The sequence below is a fragment of the Chanos chanos genome, chromosome 13, assembly GCF_902362185.1.
Source record: "Chanos chanos chromosome 13, fChaCha1.1, whole genome shotgun sequence".
NCBI classification, from domain to species: Eukaryota; Metazoa; Chordata; class Actinopteri; order Gonorynchiformes; family Chanidae; genus Chanos; species Chanos chanos.
The window spans coordinates 16,319,544-16,336,247 of NC_044507.1; the positions used below are offsets into that span (position 1 = coordinate 16,319,544).

General features: G+C 47.4%; 1 protein-coding gene across 1 annotated transcript in view; it reads left to right on the forward strand.

Annotated features, from left to right (window-relative positions):
- adgrl1a (adhesion G protein-coupled receptor L1a) overlaps positions 1-16,704 on the forward strand; it is an 85,209-nt gene that overhangs the window by 39,186 nt on the left and 29,319 nt on the right. Inside the window, exons 3-4 of the mRNA XM_030789623.1 lie at positions 9,049-9,262; positions 10,693-10,802. Coding sequence (XP_030645483.1) covers positions 9,049-9,262; positions 10,693-10,802 — 324 coding nt within the window. The remainder of the gene's footprint in view (positions 1-9,048; positions 9,263-10,692; positions 10,803-16,704) is intronic.

The following is a 16,704-nucleotide window of genomic DNA, read 5'->3' on the forward strand; positions in this document are numbered from 1 at the left end:
TCCCTATCGCACCAACAGTGGCAGGATTTAGGTGCGGGTGACGTGTCCATTCTGGGGGGGGGGGGCGGCACGGGGCGCCCGCAAGAAGAAATTCAGAATGGTGACATTTGCACGAACGCTTTTCTATCACCCATTTGCATGTCACGTCACGGATATCATGTCGCCGTGTGTGTGTGTGGGTCAGTAAACTTTTTTGGAGTGGGCGCCCTGATTCTAGTTTGTGAGCTAGGAAGGCTACCGCCTGGGAAGTTCTCTCTCTCAGAAGTACGAGATGGCGGGAGGTCGGGGGGGGGGGGGGGGGGATAGTGGGTAGTGGGAGGTTCACCTCAGGCCTCCCCCACTGGAAGCCTAAGGTAGAGGGAGCAGGGAAATCTGTCAAATGGGGGAGGAGGGGGGGGGGCGCCATGCAAGCTAGACCCACTACTGCATAGTCCTCCAAGTTATTCAAAGTGCTCCCCACACCTCTCCTTAGGCCAGACTCCCTCTCACCATTTTCCATTGCCTCCCCATCTTCTTTCCATCTCTCTCTCTCCCTCTCTCTCTCTACTCCCATATTTTAGATCTCATCTTAAGTGGGTCCTCTGGTCTCCACCTGATCATCTCATGTATTGATATGGAGCTTACCCCCCCTCTCTTTCTCTCTTTCTCTCTTTCTTTCTATCCCTCCCATTCTCTTCTCTCTCTCTCTCTCTTCCTCTCTATATTGGTTTCTGTCTCCCTGTCTCGTTCTTTCCCTCTCTTCCGCGTTCTTTCTCTCCCTCTATCTCCTGCCTGGATTGTGGGGTTGTGGTGTGCTCTTCAAAGCCCTTGGCTGAGAACAGTGGATCACAGACAAGCCTGTGTGAGTGAAAGGTTAATGGATGGCCTTTGAATATATATTTGGGGGGGGGGGGGGTTGAGGGAATGAGGGAGGGAGGAGAGACACGGTGTGTTCTTTCAAATGAGCCTTTGAAGATGGTGCTGGTGCTCTCTCTCTCTCTCTCTCTCTCTCGTTCTCTCTCTCCACCCTCCCTCCCTGCCTGAGTGTCAGTGTGTTCACATTGATGGGGGACAAGAGGACACACAACCTGTTCCTGTCTATGTAGATCCAGCAGTATTTTGTGATTTCATCTCTCTCTCTCTCTCTCTCCCTCTCTCTCTTTCGCTCTCTCCCTCTCTTTCATGACCTCTGTCTGTCCGTGTGTTTGTGATGTTGCAGTGGTGTCGATCTGGTTAGTGTTTGTCTTTGTATTTGCGTGCGTGCGCGTGTGTTTGTGTGTGTGTGTGTGTGTGTGTGTGTGTTTGTGTATGTGTATGCTCCATACTGCAGATTAATAATTACCAGCAGCAGCTTTCAGCTGCCAGCCAAGGGCAGGCTGGTTCAGCACTTCCACTGAAGCGAGGGAGGAGGAGTGGAGAGAAGGCAGAAAGAGCGACACTCCGGGAGAGAGACGGGTCAGGAGTCGAGAGAGACAGGGAAAAAGAGACAGATTGGAATGAATGCAAAAATAGAAAAAAAAAAGCCAAAGGAGGGAGGGTGGTAGGGATAGAGAGCTCTGGGTGAACGAGAGAAGGAGAAGAGGAAGAGAAAGGGAGGAGAGAGGATAATCTCTGGAGAATCATTAGAAGAGAAAAGCAGAGAGAAAAGCAGAGACATACTAAGACGTTGGCTCATTGATGAAGGCTTTTACATTACTGACATTACTGCCCTCCTACGCATGAACGAACATGCACCTACACTCACCTACCCACACGCATGCAGACACACACACACACACACACACACACACAACCTCATGCACACACATACATACACACACACACACACACACATGCAGACACATACATACACACACACACACACACACACACGCGCACACACACACACGCAGACACACACACAACCTCGTGCACACATGTACATACACACACACGTGCAGACACATACACACACACACACACACACACACACACACTGGCAGAACCACAGAGACACGTTTTTAATCACACAGCAAGTCTAAATACACAGAGAGGCAGAGAAGAACTTACTGAGGGAGAGAGAGAGAGAGAGAGTGGTCTAGATCAGTGCACAAAGAGGTTAATTAAGTGTCCGGTCCAGTGACAGGGCAGGAGTTTGACACTCATCCTTCCTAACAGGTTTCTGGACGTGGCGCACAATTCTTCCCCGTGTACTCTTATCTTTCTGACAGTCGGCCTCCAATGCTGCTCTACTCCACTCTCTCTCTCCCTCACTCACTCACTCCCTTCCTGTCCCTTCTGGCCTTCCAACTCTGCTCTCTTTCATTTTGATTGGCTTGAGAATATTGTCCCCTCTTTTTTTTTTTTTTTTTAAATGATATCGCCGACGCCATCAACTGATAAATGGAATATTTTACAGCTGAGATGTGCGGCAGCTCTTGGGCCTCCTGGCGTTGTGTTCAGCCTTTGGCCTGCAGGACTGCCTTATTACTCTGTGCTAATGAAATGTTCAGGCACTGACTCTGTTCCAGGCTCCAGCACTCTTTCTCTCTCCCAAACTCCCATTTGGAGAACTCCAGTATCAAAAGCAACGCGAAATATAGCTCTTCCCCCTTTCTGTCTCTTTCTCTCTCTCCCTCTCCCTCTCCCTCTCTCTCTCTCTCTCTCTCTCTCTGTCTCATGACAGAGCAGTAGATATTTGGATATTTCCAGGCAGAGAGAAGACAGGCAGATCATTTGGAGTGGTGGGAATTTGGTTAGGCTAAAAAATCTTTATAGTGTTTCGTTTTATTTCGGTTCGGTTTGTTTTTTTTGGGGGGGGGGGGGGCGGTGAGTGTTCCTATGCTACTTTGTGGAAAGGAGGCCAGACATTGTGTGCATGTGTGTGTGTGTGTGTGTGTGTGCGCGTGCAGGCGTGTGTGTGTTTAAGCGTGTGCGCGCGTCACACAGCGACACTGTCTGGACACATCCCTGTCCTCGGCTGGTCAAGCTCTGATTTTGCTCTCAGGCCCTGTGTGTGGTCCAGCCCACCTCATTAACTTCTATCTCTGCCTCTCATCTAATCTTAATCCTGTCAGGCCTTCGGCCCTTGTCCTCTCAAGCCCCCGGCCCACCGCACCCAGCACCAGCCTGGTGTGCTGTTGATTGCGGGTGAGAAAGTGTTTGAGTGTGTGCTGTGATTGGTCGTGTCGGGCTCGACGGGTGATGTCATGGCGGACGCTGGGCTGTAATTGGCTTCGGCGCGGGAGCCGAGGGGAGTAGGAAGAAGCAGCAGGCTGTGGAGAGAAGAGCGGGCCAGTTTCTGCCAGTGCACATCTCGGATAAGCTCTGTTTGACCTTGAGCCACTGGCTTTAGAGGTCATTGTGCGTTCCCTGCTGAAGAAGGGTCATTATTTCTCCCTCTCTCTCCCTCTGCATCTCCTGTAGGTATTTTAGTTTATATCTGTCCTTCTCTCCGGGTCTGTGTCTGGGTTGAGGCAGCTTAATCAGTATGTATGGAGGCAGCTTTGTTATCAGTGCCACCCACCCAATCATTCTCCCTCTCTCTCTCTCTCTCTCTCTCTCTCTCTCTCTCTCTCTTTCTTCCTTTCATTGGCTGGGTTTAATCACTTTGGATGTGTGTCATTTTGGCTCTGCTCTGCGCTTTGACCCCATGGCTCGAGCTGGTGACTCTTCGACTCAGTCTCGTCTCATTCACGTCTCGTCTTGTCTCATCTCGTTTCGTCTCAGTCCGGCTCGGGGGTGTGGAAGGGAGAACGACCCTTTGCCTCGCGTGCCCAGATCCCCGGGCCTTCCTGTGTCCCAGTCTCCCCCCCTATAGGGCCCGGAGCTCAGGGGTCCACAGCGAGGCCAGGTCCGGGAGACGCGACTGCGTCATGGCTGGATTTGACAGCCTCGCTGGCCTCGGTGAACTGCTCTATCTCCTGTGGGGACCCCCCAGTGTTGATCAACAGCCCAGCGTTCAGGAGACGCCCGCACAGAAAGGAGAGAGACTGCTCTCGGCTGGTTTGGGGTGTGCTAATTGGATATCAGAAATGATAATCAAAGTATATCGTTTTGTTTGTTTTGTTTTGTTGATTTTGGGTGTTTTTACGACGCTTTTTCTTGAAAGACTTCAAAACACTCTTTCACCAGGAAGCACCTGCTGCTTGAGAGATGGATGAAATGATTTTCCGTGTAATCTGAATTCAGGACGGCACACCCTCAATGTAACAGTCACCAGCTCCATCAGCTTTTATTTCTTTCTTTTAAAAAGTCTATAGTTACATTGAGTAGTCAATATTAGCCATCAGCGATATCTTTAAGCTGGGCTTTTTTTTTTTTCCGGAAATCTGCATCTTGGTGTGTATTTATCTGATCTGAAATGTGAGATCTGGATCCGTAGAAGTGTTTATTATCCCTTTAAATTGGCTTATCGTTCACATTTGCTTTTCGTGTGATTTTTTTTTTTTTTTTTTTTTTTTAGGAAGGTTTACTAGGCTTTGTCAGTCCTGGGGGGAGTGAGTGTTTGTATGAGCGTCTGTGTTAGACCTTGGCCCTGTCTTTTGTCTGGCCGTGCCAGTGCAGGCGTCTCTGGGTGCTTCTTCCCTGCTCTTCTCTGCTCTGCCCCTCCGGCCTTAATTACTGCATTTGGATAATGAGTCAAATCCAATCAGTCTCTCTCTCTCAGCACCACCCCCCCCCCCCCCCCACACACACACCCCCGATCTTAATGACTATGGAGGTTTCATTATAGAGACACCAGTCCCATCTCTTCAATACCAACTGCCCTGGAGTGACAACTACTCCCCCCCCCTCCCCCCCGTCCATCCGTCCATCCGTCTCCCCACATCAGTCACCCAGATGGACTGATGTTTTTTTTTTTTTATAGGGGCAGGGGGGCCACATCCGTGTTTACATGTTTCGAGAACACTACATCGACATTCGCAAACGTTCAGACCGTAGTTAGAGGTGGTGTATTCTCCGTAAGAGAACATTTGGTTAGTAACTGAGAACAGAAGCCTCTGGTTCCTACACAGTGAAAGAAAAAAGGACACACAGTGCCTGTGGTTTGTCAGCCAATCATACGGCATCTCAGCCAGAGGACCACTGAGTCACCACTGAGCCCAGAATCCCATATGCTCATTGATAAAATCAGATCTTTATCTGTTCCCCGCACCAACACTGCCAAAACCCAGAGACAGCCATTAGCCGTGGTTAGATCTCTAACACCTGTCACAGAAAAGAGAGAGAGGCTGATCATCTCTATGAAGTTACGGATCTAATATTAATGCCCTTCTGTCTTCACACGTCTGCCCAAAATGATGATTATTTCACTACTTTTCACATTTATGTCAGAAGGAAAAATGATTATTTTGAAATTAATGATTATGGTTATTTTGAAAGTAAACAGTTTTAGTGTCTGTCGTTTTATGAGAAAGGAAAATTCTTGTAAGTACACAATTATTGTGGCATAAATGGGAATATTTATGGGTTTTATAACATGCCGTAGAATTTTATGAGTTAACGTCACAAATATTTCAGAACCTGAACGCACAGTGGTAACCGTTGCCATCCTGTGTATGCACATGGTCAATTCTTTCTCTGGAGAATGATGGGAGAAGAAAAAAAAGAAAGAAATGATAAACCCATGACGACTCCACTAAATCTAATCCTGTGTGAATGCAGGATTTAGATTCAATCCGGTTTAGATCTGGATTACTCTTCCATACCATCTTCTTGTCATATTGTTCACCAAGGGGAATCTGCTTGTCAGTCTCATGAACAGTAGCTAAAAGCATTAGCTTTTAATCAAGACTCAAATCATTTCATTATGATTTTGCAAAGCTCTCGTCAATAATTAACATATAACAGAAAATCCACTCTTGTTTCTGTATCGAGCGCTTTGCCGTAATGAACCTTCGAGAGAGATAGAGATAGAGAGAGAGGGAGAGAGAGAGAGAGGGAAGAGACAGAGAGAGAGAGATCACTGAGGGAGGTTTGTGTAGTATGCAGTAGGCAGGGAGTTGGTTTCATGTTGGGATGGCCAGTTGGAGCTGAAACTGATGCATTGGATCTATATGAATGTTTCCATACAGTTTGGGTGAGTGATAGGCTTCCTGCCGTGGGTGTGTATGTGCTGAGCTTGGCTCATCTCAGAGAAATGGTTTAATCAGTGGGCAGCGATAAGGAACTGTGTGTGTGCACCACAGGGGAGCCAAAGGAACACGGCTGCACACTGACACACATTAATCCCCCCCCCCCCCCCCCCCCCCCCCCCCCCCCCCCCCAACATACACATACACACACACATACCTCCATGTATGTTCATGTGGGTGTGTGTCTGTATGCGTGTGTGTGTGTGTGTGTGTGTGTGTGTGTGTGTGTACACGCCTAAAGAGGTGGTGGCATGGTCAGTGGTCAGGGTATGTATAGAGGTACACCCCACAAGTAATTGTGAGTTGTGTGTGTAGAGGAAGTGGAGAAGCATTGATGTGTTGTATGTGTGTGTTTGTGTGTGTTTGTGTGTGTTTGTGTGTGTGTTATTTTAGCCTGTGGGAGGTCCTGATTGTATTTATGGTTACAGACTGGCTGTGCAGTGTTTCCTACGTGAGCCTTTGCTTAGCATGGGGTCTATTAAACCTGGACCGCTGTGTTGAATTCGCAGGTTTTCAATCAAAAACCAAATCCCCTCTAACGCAGAAAAGGTCACAATTCAACTTAAACGACAACATCTGTTTGGCAACTATGCAAAGAAGAACCACGTTCCTAACACATAATTCATTTTAGTATGTGTGTGTGTGTGTGTGTGTGTGTGTATTGGAAAACCCAGCTGTTATGCCATTGCTAGATGCAGCATGCAATAGGATCACAGCTCTTCGACGTGCATCTCCTGGCTAAGTGATTTCTCCGTGCGGACGGCTGGGGCTCTGGAATGGTGAAGGAAAAGAGGATTTAAAAAGAAAAGGGGAGGGGGGGGCACTGTTGAAAATGGGTGTTCATCCTTCCCCAAGCCTGAGCCTCGTGAGTGCATTTAAGAGCAGCGGGATGAATACGGGTGACATTTTCAGATTTTTCACAGACAGCTCAAGTACACTGATTCATATAGGCACGGGGCCGCGGTGGTTTTTGTAATGAGCGGCCTTGGCGTTGACCGTGATGGAAACGTCGACAGAAAGACTTAGAATTTTTTGTATTAGCGCCCTCATCAAATTCTAAAGAAAAAAATATTCGTTGTGCCCCCCCCTCTCTTTCTTGCTCTATCTGTTTGTGTGTGTGTGTGTGTGTGTGTGTGTGTGTGTGTGTGAGAGAGAGAGAGAGAGAGAGAGAGGAGGTTTAATAGGTTTACTGGCTGGTTTTTTTTCCATCACTATGGAGAACAGGTCTGTTATGTGCATGTGTTATAAAACTGCTGATGTAGTGCAGTGATGGTTGTTTTTTTTTTTTTAAGCTGTGGTGGTCTTGTATTAAATAAATTCAAATCTGAATTCTCGGCGGCTGAATGGATAAACGCTTCAGCACCACGGAGAGCTCCGCAGATCCGCGCTTTTAAACCGAGGCGTTTCATTGGTCGAAACCAAAGCGTTTCATCGGTCAGTTCTAACCGTCTCCCAATACTTCACAGAACAGCTCCACATGCTCATGTAACCGCAGAAACTAAAGGAGACATCCACATGAAGGGACTGAGTGAAGCGTTGCCACCAGTAGCTGCCGGAGCAGCCTCAGTGCCTCTTGGCATAGATTCTACAGGGTCTGTAAGAGAGACGTGACACCATTTCTCCACACGTGACACCGTTTCTCCACAAGAAGTTCCATCGTTTGGTGTTTTGTGGATGGTGGCAGAAGAACACACACTTAATGGCTCTGCTACCCCATCTTCCCCTAATGGTTTGACAGCTTTAGATCTCCTGACTAAGAGAAGTAGATCTGGTGACTGCCATCACATTGATGTTAATCATGTGCTCCACCCCATAAAAGTCATCAGCAGGGCCTTTCTGCTGTGGAAAATGCACACCCATGGGGTTTTTTTTTTTGGTTATTTTTTGTTTTTTGTTTTTTTTTTTGCCTATGTGCAACACATTGGTCTGAAGAGAGCGAAGAATGACTCATCTTACAGTGTGGCTTTTTTTTCCCCACCACTGAATGCCACAGAAATGCCAACTTCCTCTTGCCTTTACAGCATATAATGAAAAATGTGTGTTTGTATCTATATTAAGGGACTTGCGAACTTAAGGAGGCACCTGCTATCGATAGAAGTTATTTTAGCTTTCGTATTTATCTTTAATTTTGGAAGTTGCCGGAGAATCTCCGCTGCCCTTTAGCTCTGTGGAGAGTTTCTCTCACCGCTCTGCGGTTCTTGAGACCGGCGTGGGCGACTGCCAGCTCTTTGCTGTGCCCAGGGGTTTGAACGCGTTGGGCTTTTTGAAAAGCCCTCGTGCAGTAAGAGAGCGCCGTTCTGGGATTCTCTCACATCCTCTCAGCCTTGCCCGGCGATTAACCCACCTGTCTGGGCCTGGTCCTCTTCACACCGCGACAGGCCGCCAGACGGGCCCTCGGTCTCTGGCCAAGTGGGCCAGCGAAGGTGGAACACGCAGTTTTTCAAAATGGCCTTCTCCCCCATCGCTCTTGTCTTCTTTACCCACTAAGCACCATATACGTTCATTCAGGTGGTTGTGTGTGTGTGTGTGTGTATGTGTGTGTGTGTGTGTGTGTGCGCGCACGCGTATGTGTGTGGGTGTGTGTGGGTTGGGGGGGGGGGGGGGGGGTTGGATGTTAATGTAGTATGAGAGGCTGTCTCTGAGTTAGTTGCACTATGAGAGTAAATAGGGTTTTCCTCAAGGACATGTGGACTGAATCTTAAAGTTGTAGTTTCTCTCTCCTGGGACTTTGTGCGGGGAGGGGGGACACAGAGGGAGGTGGGCCTGACTTATCCTTCACTTGAATAAAACACCACATTAATGTGATGTCTCTCTTTTTAATCCTTGGAACGCTGTCATTCACACTCCGTAATGTATTAATTGTGGTAGAGAGGCATTAAACTGTTCATGTGTATCTCTTTCTTTAATTCCCTTTATTTTCTCTCTAAGTGAAACGTGTCTGTGTTGCTTGTAGCTTTGAGTCGCTCGGCGATGCCTTTCGGGCTGATGCGGAGGGAGCTGGCGTGCGAAGGTTACCCCATCGAGCTGCGATGCCCCGGCAGTGACGTCATCATGATCGAGACGGCCAACTACGGCCGCACGGATGACAAGATCTGTGACGCTGACCCTTTTCAGATGGAGAATGTGCAGTGTTACCTGCCCGATGCCTTCAAAATTATGTCACAGAGGTACGTCAGAGCGTGTGTGTGTGTGTGTGTGTGTGTGCGTGTGTGTGTGTGTGTGTGTGTGTGTGTGTATGCGTGAGTGTGAATACACGTGTGTGTGTGTGTGTGTGTGTATTTACATGTAGAAGTATAAGTGTAGAAGTATGAGTCAATCAGAGAACCACTGTGTCTGAGTTTGACTATGTGTTGTAGCTGTGCACTGATATGTGTGAATATTCAAACATGCCGTCTTCTCTATGTGTGCATGTGTATGTATGCATATATTGGGGTGTGTGTGTGTATGTGTGTGGGTGTGTGTGTGAGTGTGTGTTTGCACTTTGCCTGCAGCTGCACACTCTCTGACTGTGCTTAGCATCTGCTTCCTCAGAGACCAGATCAATGGATTCCCTCTTCTAGCTATCCATCACCGTGGTAATGGAGGGAGAGAGTGCGAGCAAAGCACAGTAGGGAGGGAGACAGGGAGCGAGAGAAAGAAAGAGAGAGAGGGAGAGATTGGGAGATGTGGAGAAGAGGAAGGATTGGTGTGGAATGGAGGGGAGTATGGTGAAGGGGTGCTGATGAGAAGATAAACAGAGTGCAGCAGAGAGACGTGTGTGTGTGTGTGTTTGTGTGTGTGTGTGTGTGTGTGTGTCAGTGTGTGTGTGTCTGTGTGTGACAGAGAGAGAGAGACAGAAAAGGAGGGAATGAGGGAGAGAGGATGGTACAAACTGCAGTGAGGAGAGGGATTTGGTTCTTGAAAAATGTGTGTATTTGTGTGTGTGTGTGTGTGTGTGTGTGTGTGTGTGTGTGTGTGTGTGTGTGTTTAAGCATGTTAAGTGTGCTTTAAGAGAGACAGGGAAAAATACATCTATCTCAACATTTAAAGATTTTATTGTATTCACATGCATTATTCAGAATGTTCCGGATAATGTTGCATATAATTTTCTTGTATATGTGTGTGTGTGTGTGTGTGTGTGTGTGTGTCTGTGTATGTGTGTGTGTGCCTTATCTGTATTCCTGCCTTCTCATGCCAGTAATTGCCTCCGTGCTGTAGAAGGAAGAAAAGAGGGAGAGAGAAAGAGACATCATTGCACTCTTACTTGCTCTTTATGCCATGTCGTATATGTTCACATATGGAGTGAAATTACAACGTCACAACCACTCCTTTGTCACCTAAACAAATCAGCCTTTGTATTATTATCTTATGCAATACTGTATTTTGAAGCCTTTGAATCTCACAGGTTTCTGTCCTTCTCTCTCTCTCTCTCTCTCTATCTCTTTCTCCCTCTGTCTTTGTCTGTCTCTCTCTGTTTGTCTGTCTCTTTCTGCCCGTCTCTCTCCCTCTGCCTGTCTGTCTGTCTGTCTGTCTCTATCTCTGCCTCTCTTTCTCTTTCTCTCTGCCTGTCTCCCTCTCTCTCTCTCCTTCTGTCTCTCTCTCTCTCTTTCTGTCTCAGGTGTAATAACCGTACCCAGTGCGTGGTCGTAGCAGGGTCAGACGTGTTCCCTGACCCGTGCCCGGGAACCTACAAGTACCTGGAGATCCAGTATGAGTGTGTACCCTACAGTGAGTACAAAGATCTGTCCATCCTCCCACACCTCCACCTCCCTTCTCTCTCCTTCACCACCCCCCATCCCCCTTTACCCCACCTAACCCCCCCAGCCCCCACCACGCCCACGCTGGCATTCATACACACACACACACACACACACGCACACACACGCTATCATACACACAATGTCGCTCTCTCACTCACTCCAACACACACTCAGACAGTCAGACAGACAGACATGCTCTGTTACTCTCGCTCTCTTTCTCTCTTTCTGGCTCTCTGTCTCTCTCTCTCTCTCTCTCTGTCTCTCTGTCTCTCTCTCTCCCCCCCCCCTCTCCCACGCACGTACACACTAACACACACTCTTGCATACACACATGATCACACGGCGCTAAACCCTTTCTCTCCATGGACAGTGCGACGCTGCAGAGACTGAGGGAGATTTTCACATTGGGGAAGATGCTCCATGGACAGATCAAAAACAAACCGTACACCCTTTCTTTATTGAGCGATCGCGCGCGCGCGCACACACACACACACACAAACTCACACTCACACACACACACACACACATACAGAGAGAGAAACACAAGGACCTTAAGAAAGCTTTATCTGGCATTAAACACCTTCTCCGCCCCCTCTGACAGCCAATCAAAATGAAAATTGGAGAAACTGTGAATCTCTGTAAGAGAAAGGCTCTGCTCTCTCTGTGTTTCATCACAATAGCAATGTGAAGGCAAACAGTAAATAGCTCTCTCTTTAGTGGATGTGACCCAACGCTTGACGCATTTGTAATATCCCCATGGAAACGGACAGCTTTCTCCAGCACTGCTTGCCTCTCGTCGGCAGGTGTGACTTACGCAACGCATGTTCAAGAAGACATAGACACACGCACATGCATACACATGCACACGCGCGCGCATGCACGCACACACACACACACGTACATGGGAGCTGGGCTCGTGTGAAAATCTCCTGTCAGACTGTTGTCCCCCTCCCCCCCGCCCTCCCCCCCCTCATGTGTTCTTACTCTTAGCATTGAGCCCACAGTAAGCAGGTGGTCCAGGGCTGGAGACAGGCGCACTCTGCTGGGTTGGAATTGTTGGAGATTGGGGGGTGGTTGGGGGGGGGGGGGGGGGGGGGGGGTAGGGGGAGGGTGGTAGGGTTGAAGAGGGTTGGGTCGGAATGGATGGAAAGGGTGGGGGGGGGGGTGTTGCTTGCGGAGTGTCTTTTGGGGTGGGAGGGTTGAGTCTGGGGTCTTAACCATGTTTCGTAATACTGGGTTCAGTTTGTCTGCTTCTTCCCTCAGGAAAAAGATGGAACGGCGACACGGCGAACAACACTACCTCATCTTTCTGCCGTTTTTTTTAACCTCCTTCTCTCCTCTTCTCTCTCAGTTTTTGCTTTTCACCTTTTCATTATGCTCTCTCTCTCTCTCTCTCACTCTCTCTCACTCTCCCTCTCTCACTCTCTCCTATCTATCTCTGCCGGTCTTTCTTATCATGAAGCGTCTGCATATTCATATAGTGCTCCTTGTGTATTTACTTTATGTTTTGTCTTTGCTGACGCTATTTCTTCATTACGATATTTCTGTTGCTATACCTCACTCTCCTCGTATCATGGCTTGACATTTCTCTGTTTTCTTGCCCCTTATTTCATTCTTTCTCTCTCTCTCTCTTGCTCTCTTTATCTCTCCTCTCGCTGCCCTCTCTGTCTAGTTCTTTTTCCGTCTTTTGCAGGTTTCAGAGAGATGTCTACCCTCAACCTTTCAGACTACACACTCACTACAAGCCCTCAGGCCACAGGAGCTGACAGCTGTGACAGACTGACTCTCTAGCGCCCCCTGTCTGCTTTGCTCTGCTCAGCGGTCTCAGACCCCGTCACAGGCTCAGTCCCATACACACAAAGGACAGCTCAAAAAAGAGCGGCTGTCACATCCACACTCTCAGAGTCAGTGCAATGGCAGCTCTTTGACCAGTTTCTCACTCTCCTCTCTCTCTCTCTCTCTCTCTCTCTCGGTGCTCTGTTTTCAGGGGCTTGTTTTTTGTGTAGAGGCCTTGGAGCAGATTTTTTTTTAACCTGCTTTAGTTAACCCTTGGCTGTTGTGTAGGTGTGTGTTAGTGTAGTGTTTGTGGTATGGTGAACAGATCGGTGTGTGTTAGTTCAGTGTTTGTGGTATGGTGAACAGATCAGTGTGTGTTAGTGTAGTGTTTGTGGTATGGTGAACAGATCGGTGTGTGTTAGTGTAGTGTTTGTGTTATGGTGAACAGATCAGTGTGTGTTAGTTCAGTATTTGTGGTAAGGTGGACAGATCAGTGTGTGTATAGTGTAGTGTTTGTGGTATGGTGAACAGATCTGTGTGTGTATAGTGTAGTGTTTGTGGTATGGTGGACGGATCAGTGTGTGTATAGTGTAGTGTTTGTGGTATGGTGAACAGATCTGTGTGTGTATAGTGTAGTGTTTGTGGTATAGATTGTGGACAGATCTGTTTGTGTATAGTGTAGTGTTTGTGGTATGGTGGAGAGATAAAAGGCCCACATGCTTCAAAGCTCAGTGCATCGTTTCAGTTCTCGAAATGTTTCGCCATCTCCCGGCAAACTTCCCCAGACTGTATTGAGGTTACCCCCTGGAAAAACAAGCTCTCTCTCTTAGAGCCAGTGTAAGTGTGATTAAGTAGCTGCTGACTTGCATTTTAGCTCCTATTTTTTAAAGAAAACTCTGTTTATGGTGGTTGAGGGATAGTTTGAATAGGACATTGAAAAAGTGGGTCCTGATTCCCTCTCTGTGATGAAAAGTTATCCTTGTCTAAAGTGACAAAGAGGAAACCAATTACTGGAAGCTTTTGTCAGTCGCCTCTCCCCCAGGGACAAGACGGAGTGAAGGAAGAACCACTTTTCTGTCATCTCTTTCTCTTTCTCTTTCTCTTTCTCTCTCTCTCTTTCTCTTTCTCTCTCTCCCTCTCTCTCTCTCTCTCTCTCTTGCTCTCTCTCTCTCCCTCTCTCTCACTCTTTCTCTCTCTCCCTCTCCCTCTCTCTCTCTTTCTCTTTCTCTCTCTCCCTATCTCTCTCTCCCTCTCCCTCTCTCCCTCTCTCTCTCTTTCTCCTTCTCTGTCTCTTTCTCCTCTCTCTCTCTCTCTCTCTCTCTCACTCTCTGAGTCACACACACGGACACACACACACACACGCATAGTGCCATGTGCTGTTTGGCCAGAATGGCAGAATAAATAAAGACTATGCTTCATGTCGAGCCAGACCGTCATATACCCACTGTCCCAAAACCAAATCGCCCTGTACAAACCGCCCAGTGATTGCTCTGTGTTTAATTAGTGAGAAGGGGGTGGTATTGTTGGGTCCTCAGTAGAGATTTGTGGAGATTAATTGAATTTGCTGCCACTAATCGCTCTCGTAATGCCCCCATCTTTCATGGCTCGCTGATGTCTGCGTTGCCGTGGCATTTTTTGGCGTGTTTACTGGTGACATATTGTTTGTTTGTTTATGTAGCACTTAAGAAATGAGGGAGTAAAGGATATTGTGTTTTAAGGGCTTTGCTTGGCAGCTTGCACCGCTCATGTGGATGTGCTCTGTGAGCTCCTTTTGAAATACTGATCTGTGTGTGTGTGTGCGTGCGCGTACATACGTGTTTGTTTGTTTATTCACGTCACATCATGGTGGGCATGTTTGCAACCACCTGAAACATGGAGAGACAAAGGAAGTGTTGTCCTGCAAGCTCTATCACACACACACACACACATGTGCGCACGCACACACACACAGAGTTGCACAAAGGGCAAATCAAGCCTTCACCACACACACACACACACACACTCAAACAAGCGCAGCACGTACATCAACCCGAACCAGTGACTAGCAGTTCTAGTTCTGCCCTGACACCCTTCCATTCTTAGCACGGTGTCTCTGAGTGATGAACCAGACACATGTCATTACCACACCTCTACAATCCCCTCTCCCTCTCTCCCCCCCGTCAGTGTGTATCACAGAACATCCAAGCTATCTCCTGTCTCCTGACTGTACAGATGTATGGATGCTGTAACATAGGCTTGTGTATAATAGTTGCATTGTATTTGTGACTGACTGTATAGATGTATGGATGCGGTAACATAGGCTTGTATATAATAATTGCGTTGTATTTGTGATTGAAAGCATTTTTTTGGTTAATTCAGAACTCATCCCTTTTCGTAACAAAAGCTTCGACGGCAGGCGCGTTATCGGAACGAGGTGCGTTTGTGTAATTTTGTTCCGGAAAGAAACAGACCTTCTTTGATGTGCCAAAGGTTGAGAAACCATTAATATGCATTAAGTTTGCATTAGCTGTGAAACTCATGAATGTTTGTGGAGCGACGAGCTGCAAATACTTTTGACACTCAGGAAGGGTTTTATGAGAGAGAGAAAGAGAGAGAGAGAGAGAGAGGTGGAAAGGAGGACAGGAAGGAGAGAGGGTGAAAAAAAAGAGAAAAGACTGTCTTTGCCATGCTCTTCAGGTATTTGTTGAGACGTGTGGTTTGCAGTCGTTAACAGGGCTCATTAGCATATGAGTAATTGATAGGGTTCTTGCGACCGCTGAGCAGAGGAGGCAAACGGGGCCACTGTGTGTGTCTCTGATCGCAAGGCCGGGTGGAGAAAAAAAAGGGGGAAAAAAAAAAAGCTTTGAACAATTCAAACATGAACGGAAACAAAACCCCCCCCCAAAAAACGCCACATGTTCAAAAATGCCTAACACCTTTTGCGAGTGTGGATGTGAATGTGTGTGTAGGGGGGCGGGGGATGGAGGGAGGGGGGGGGGGAATATGGGGTGGAGGGTGTCATTTTCAGAACAGGTGGCGAGAGAAAAACCTCCAGAAGTGCAGAACTAACAGTCTTGTTCTCTTTCTTTCTTTCTCTCTTTCTTTCTTACTTTCTTTCTTTCTTTCCACACTATCTTATTTCTCATCATTGAAGCTTCTGCGGCAGAGTGTTCCTCCCTGATTAGTCACCAATTAGTCATTTGCTATCACTCTCTCCATCTCTCTTTCTCTCTTTCTCTCGCTTCCCCACCTTTCTCTTTTAACCTCTTACACCTACACAATCGTTCTCTCTCTCCCACTGCCTTTCTCATCCCTCACTGTGACTCTCTCTCTCTCTTTCTCTCTCTCTGTATGTTTTTCCCTCTCTCTCTCTCCCTCTGCTGTGTCTCTTTTGCTCTATGCCTGAAGGAGAAAACACTTTTTTTTGTGTGTTGTTTTTTTTTTTTTTCCCCAAAATCAGGTCACATAGAAAAATAGCACAAAGGGTAGGAGAGACTCATATACATGGCCCCTGGTCAGACCACTATAGGAAGAGATAATATGTATTGACCTCACTGGATTCCAGCAGCAGCTCTGCCACACACACAGACACACACACACACACACACACACAGACAGCTGTTTGCTCTGGGTGAGTACAAGCACAGCGTTACATTTACCATCCCATGATAACACTTGTGTGTGCTACACACACTGTCCCCTGGCCTGGATGTCCAGATCTCTGTGTCATATCCTTAAAGAGAAGACAGGCGTTCATTCATCCTCCTCTCTCTTCTCTCTGACGCCTTTTCTTCTTCTCCTTCTTCTTTTTTTTTCTTTTTCACTGTGTTTCTCTCTCATTTAGAAGCTGCGATCTCAGGTCTTTCACTTGTATGAGTATCTCACCTTAGCTAAGGTGAGTGGAGCTAGCACACGCTTCCTCTGCCATGTGAGGAGCCAGAGTTTCATTTACTCTCAACCAAGAGATCCTCAGTATCAGTCTTTAAAGTGAATACTGTTCACACAGCATCACCACACAGACCGAAAGTAACCACCATTTAGAGAGACAGACAGAGAGAGAGAGAGACTTAGAGAGAGAGAGAGAGAGACTGAGACCCACCCACTCAGTGAGGGAA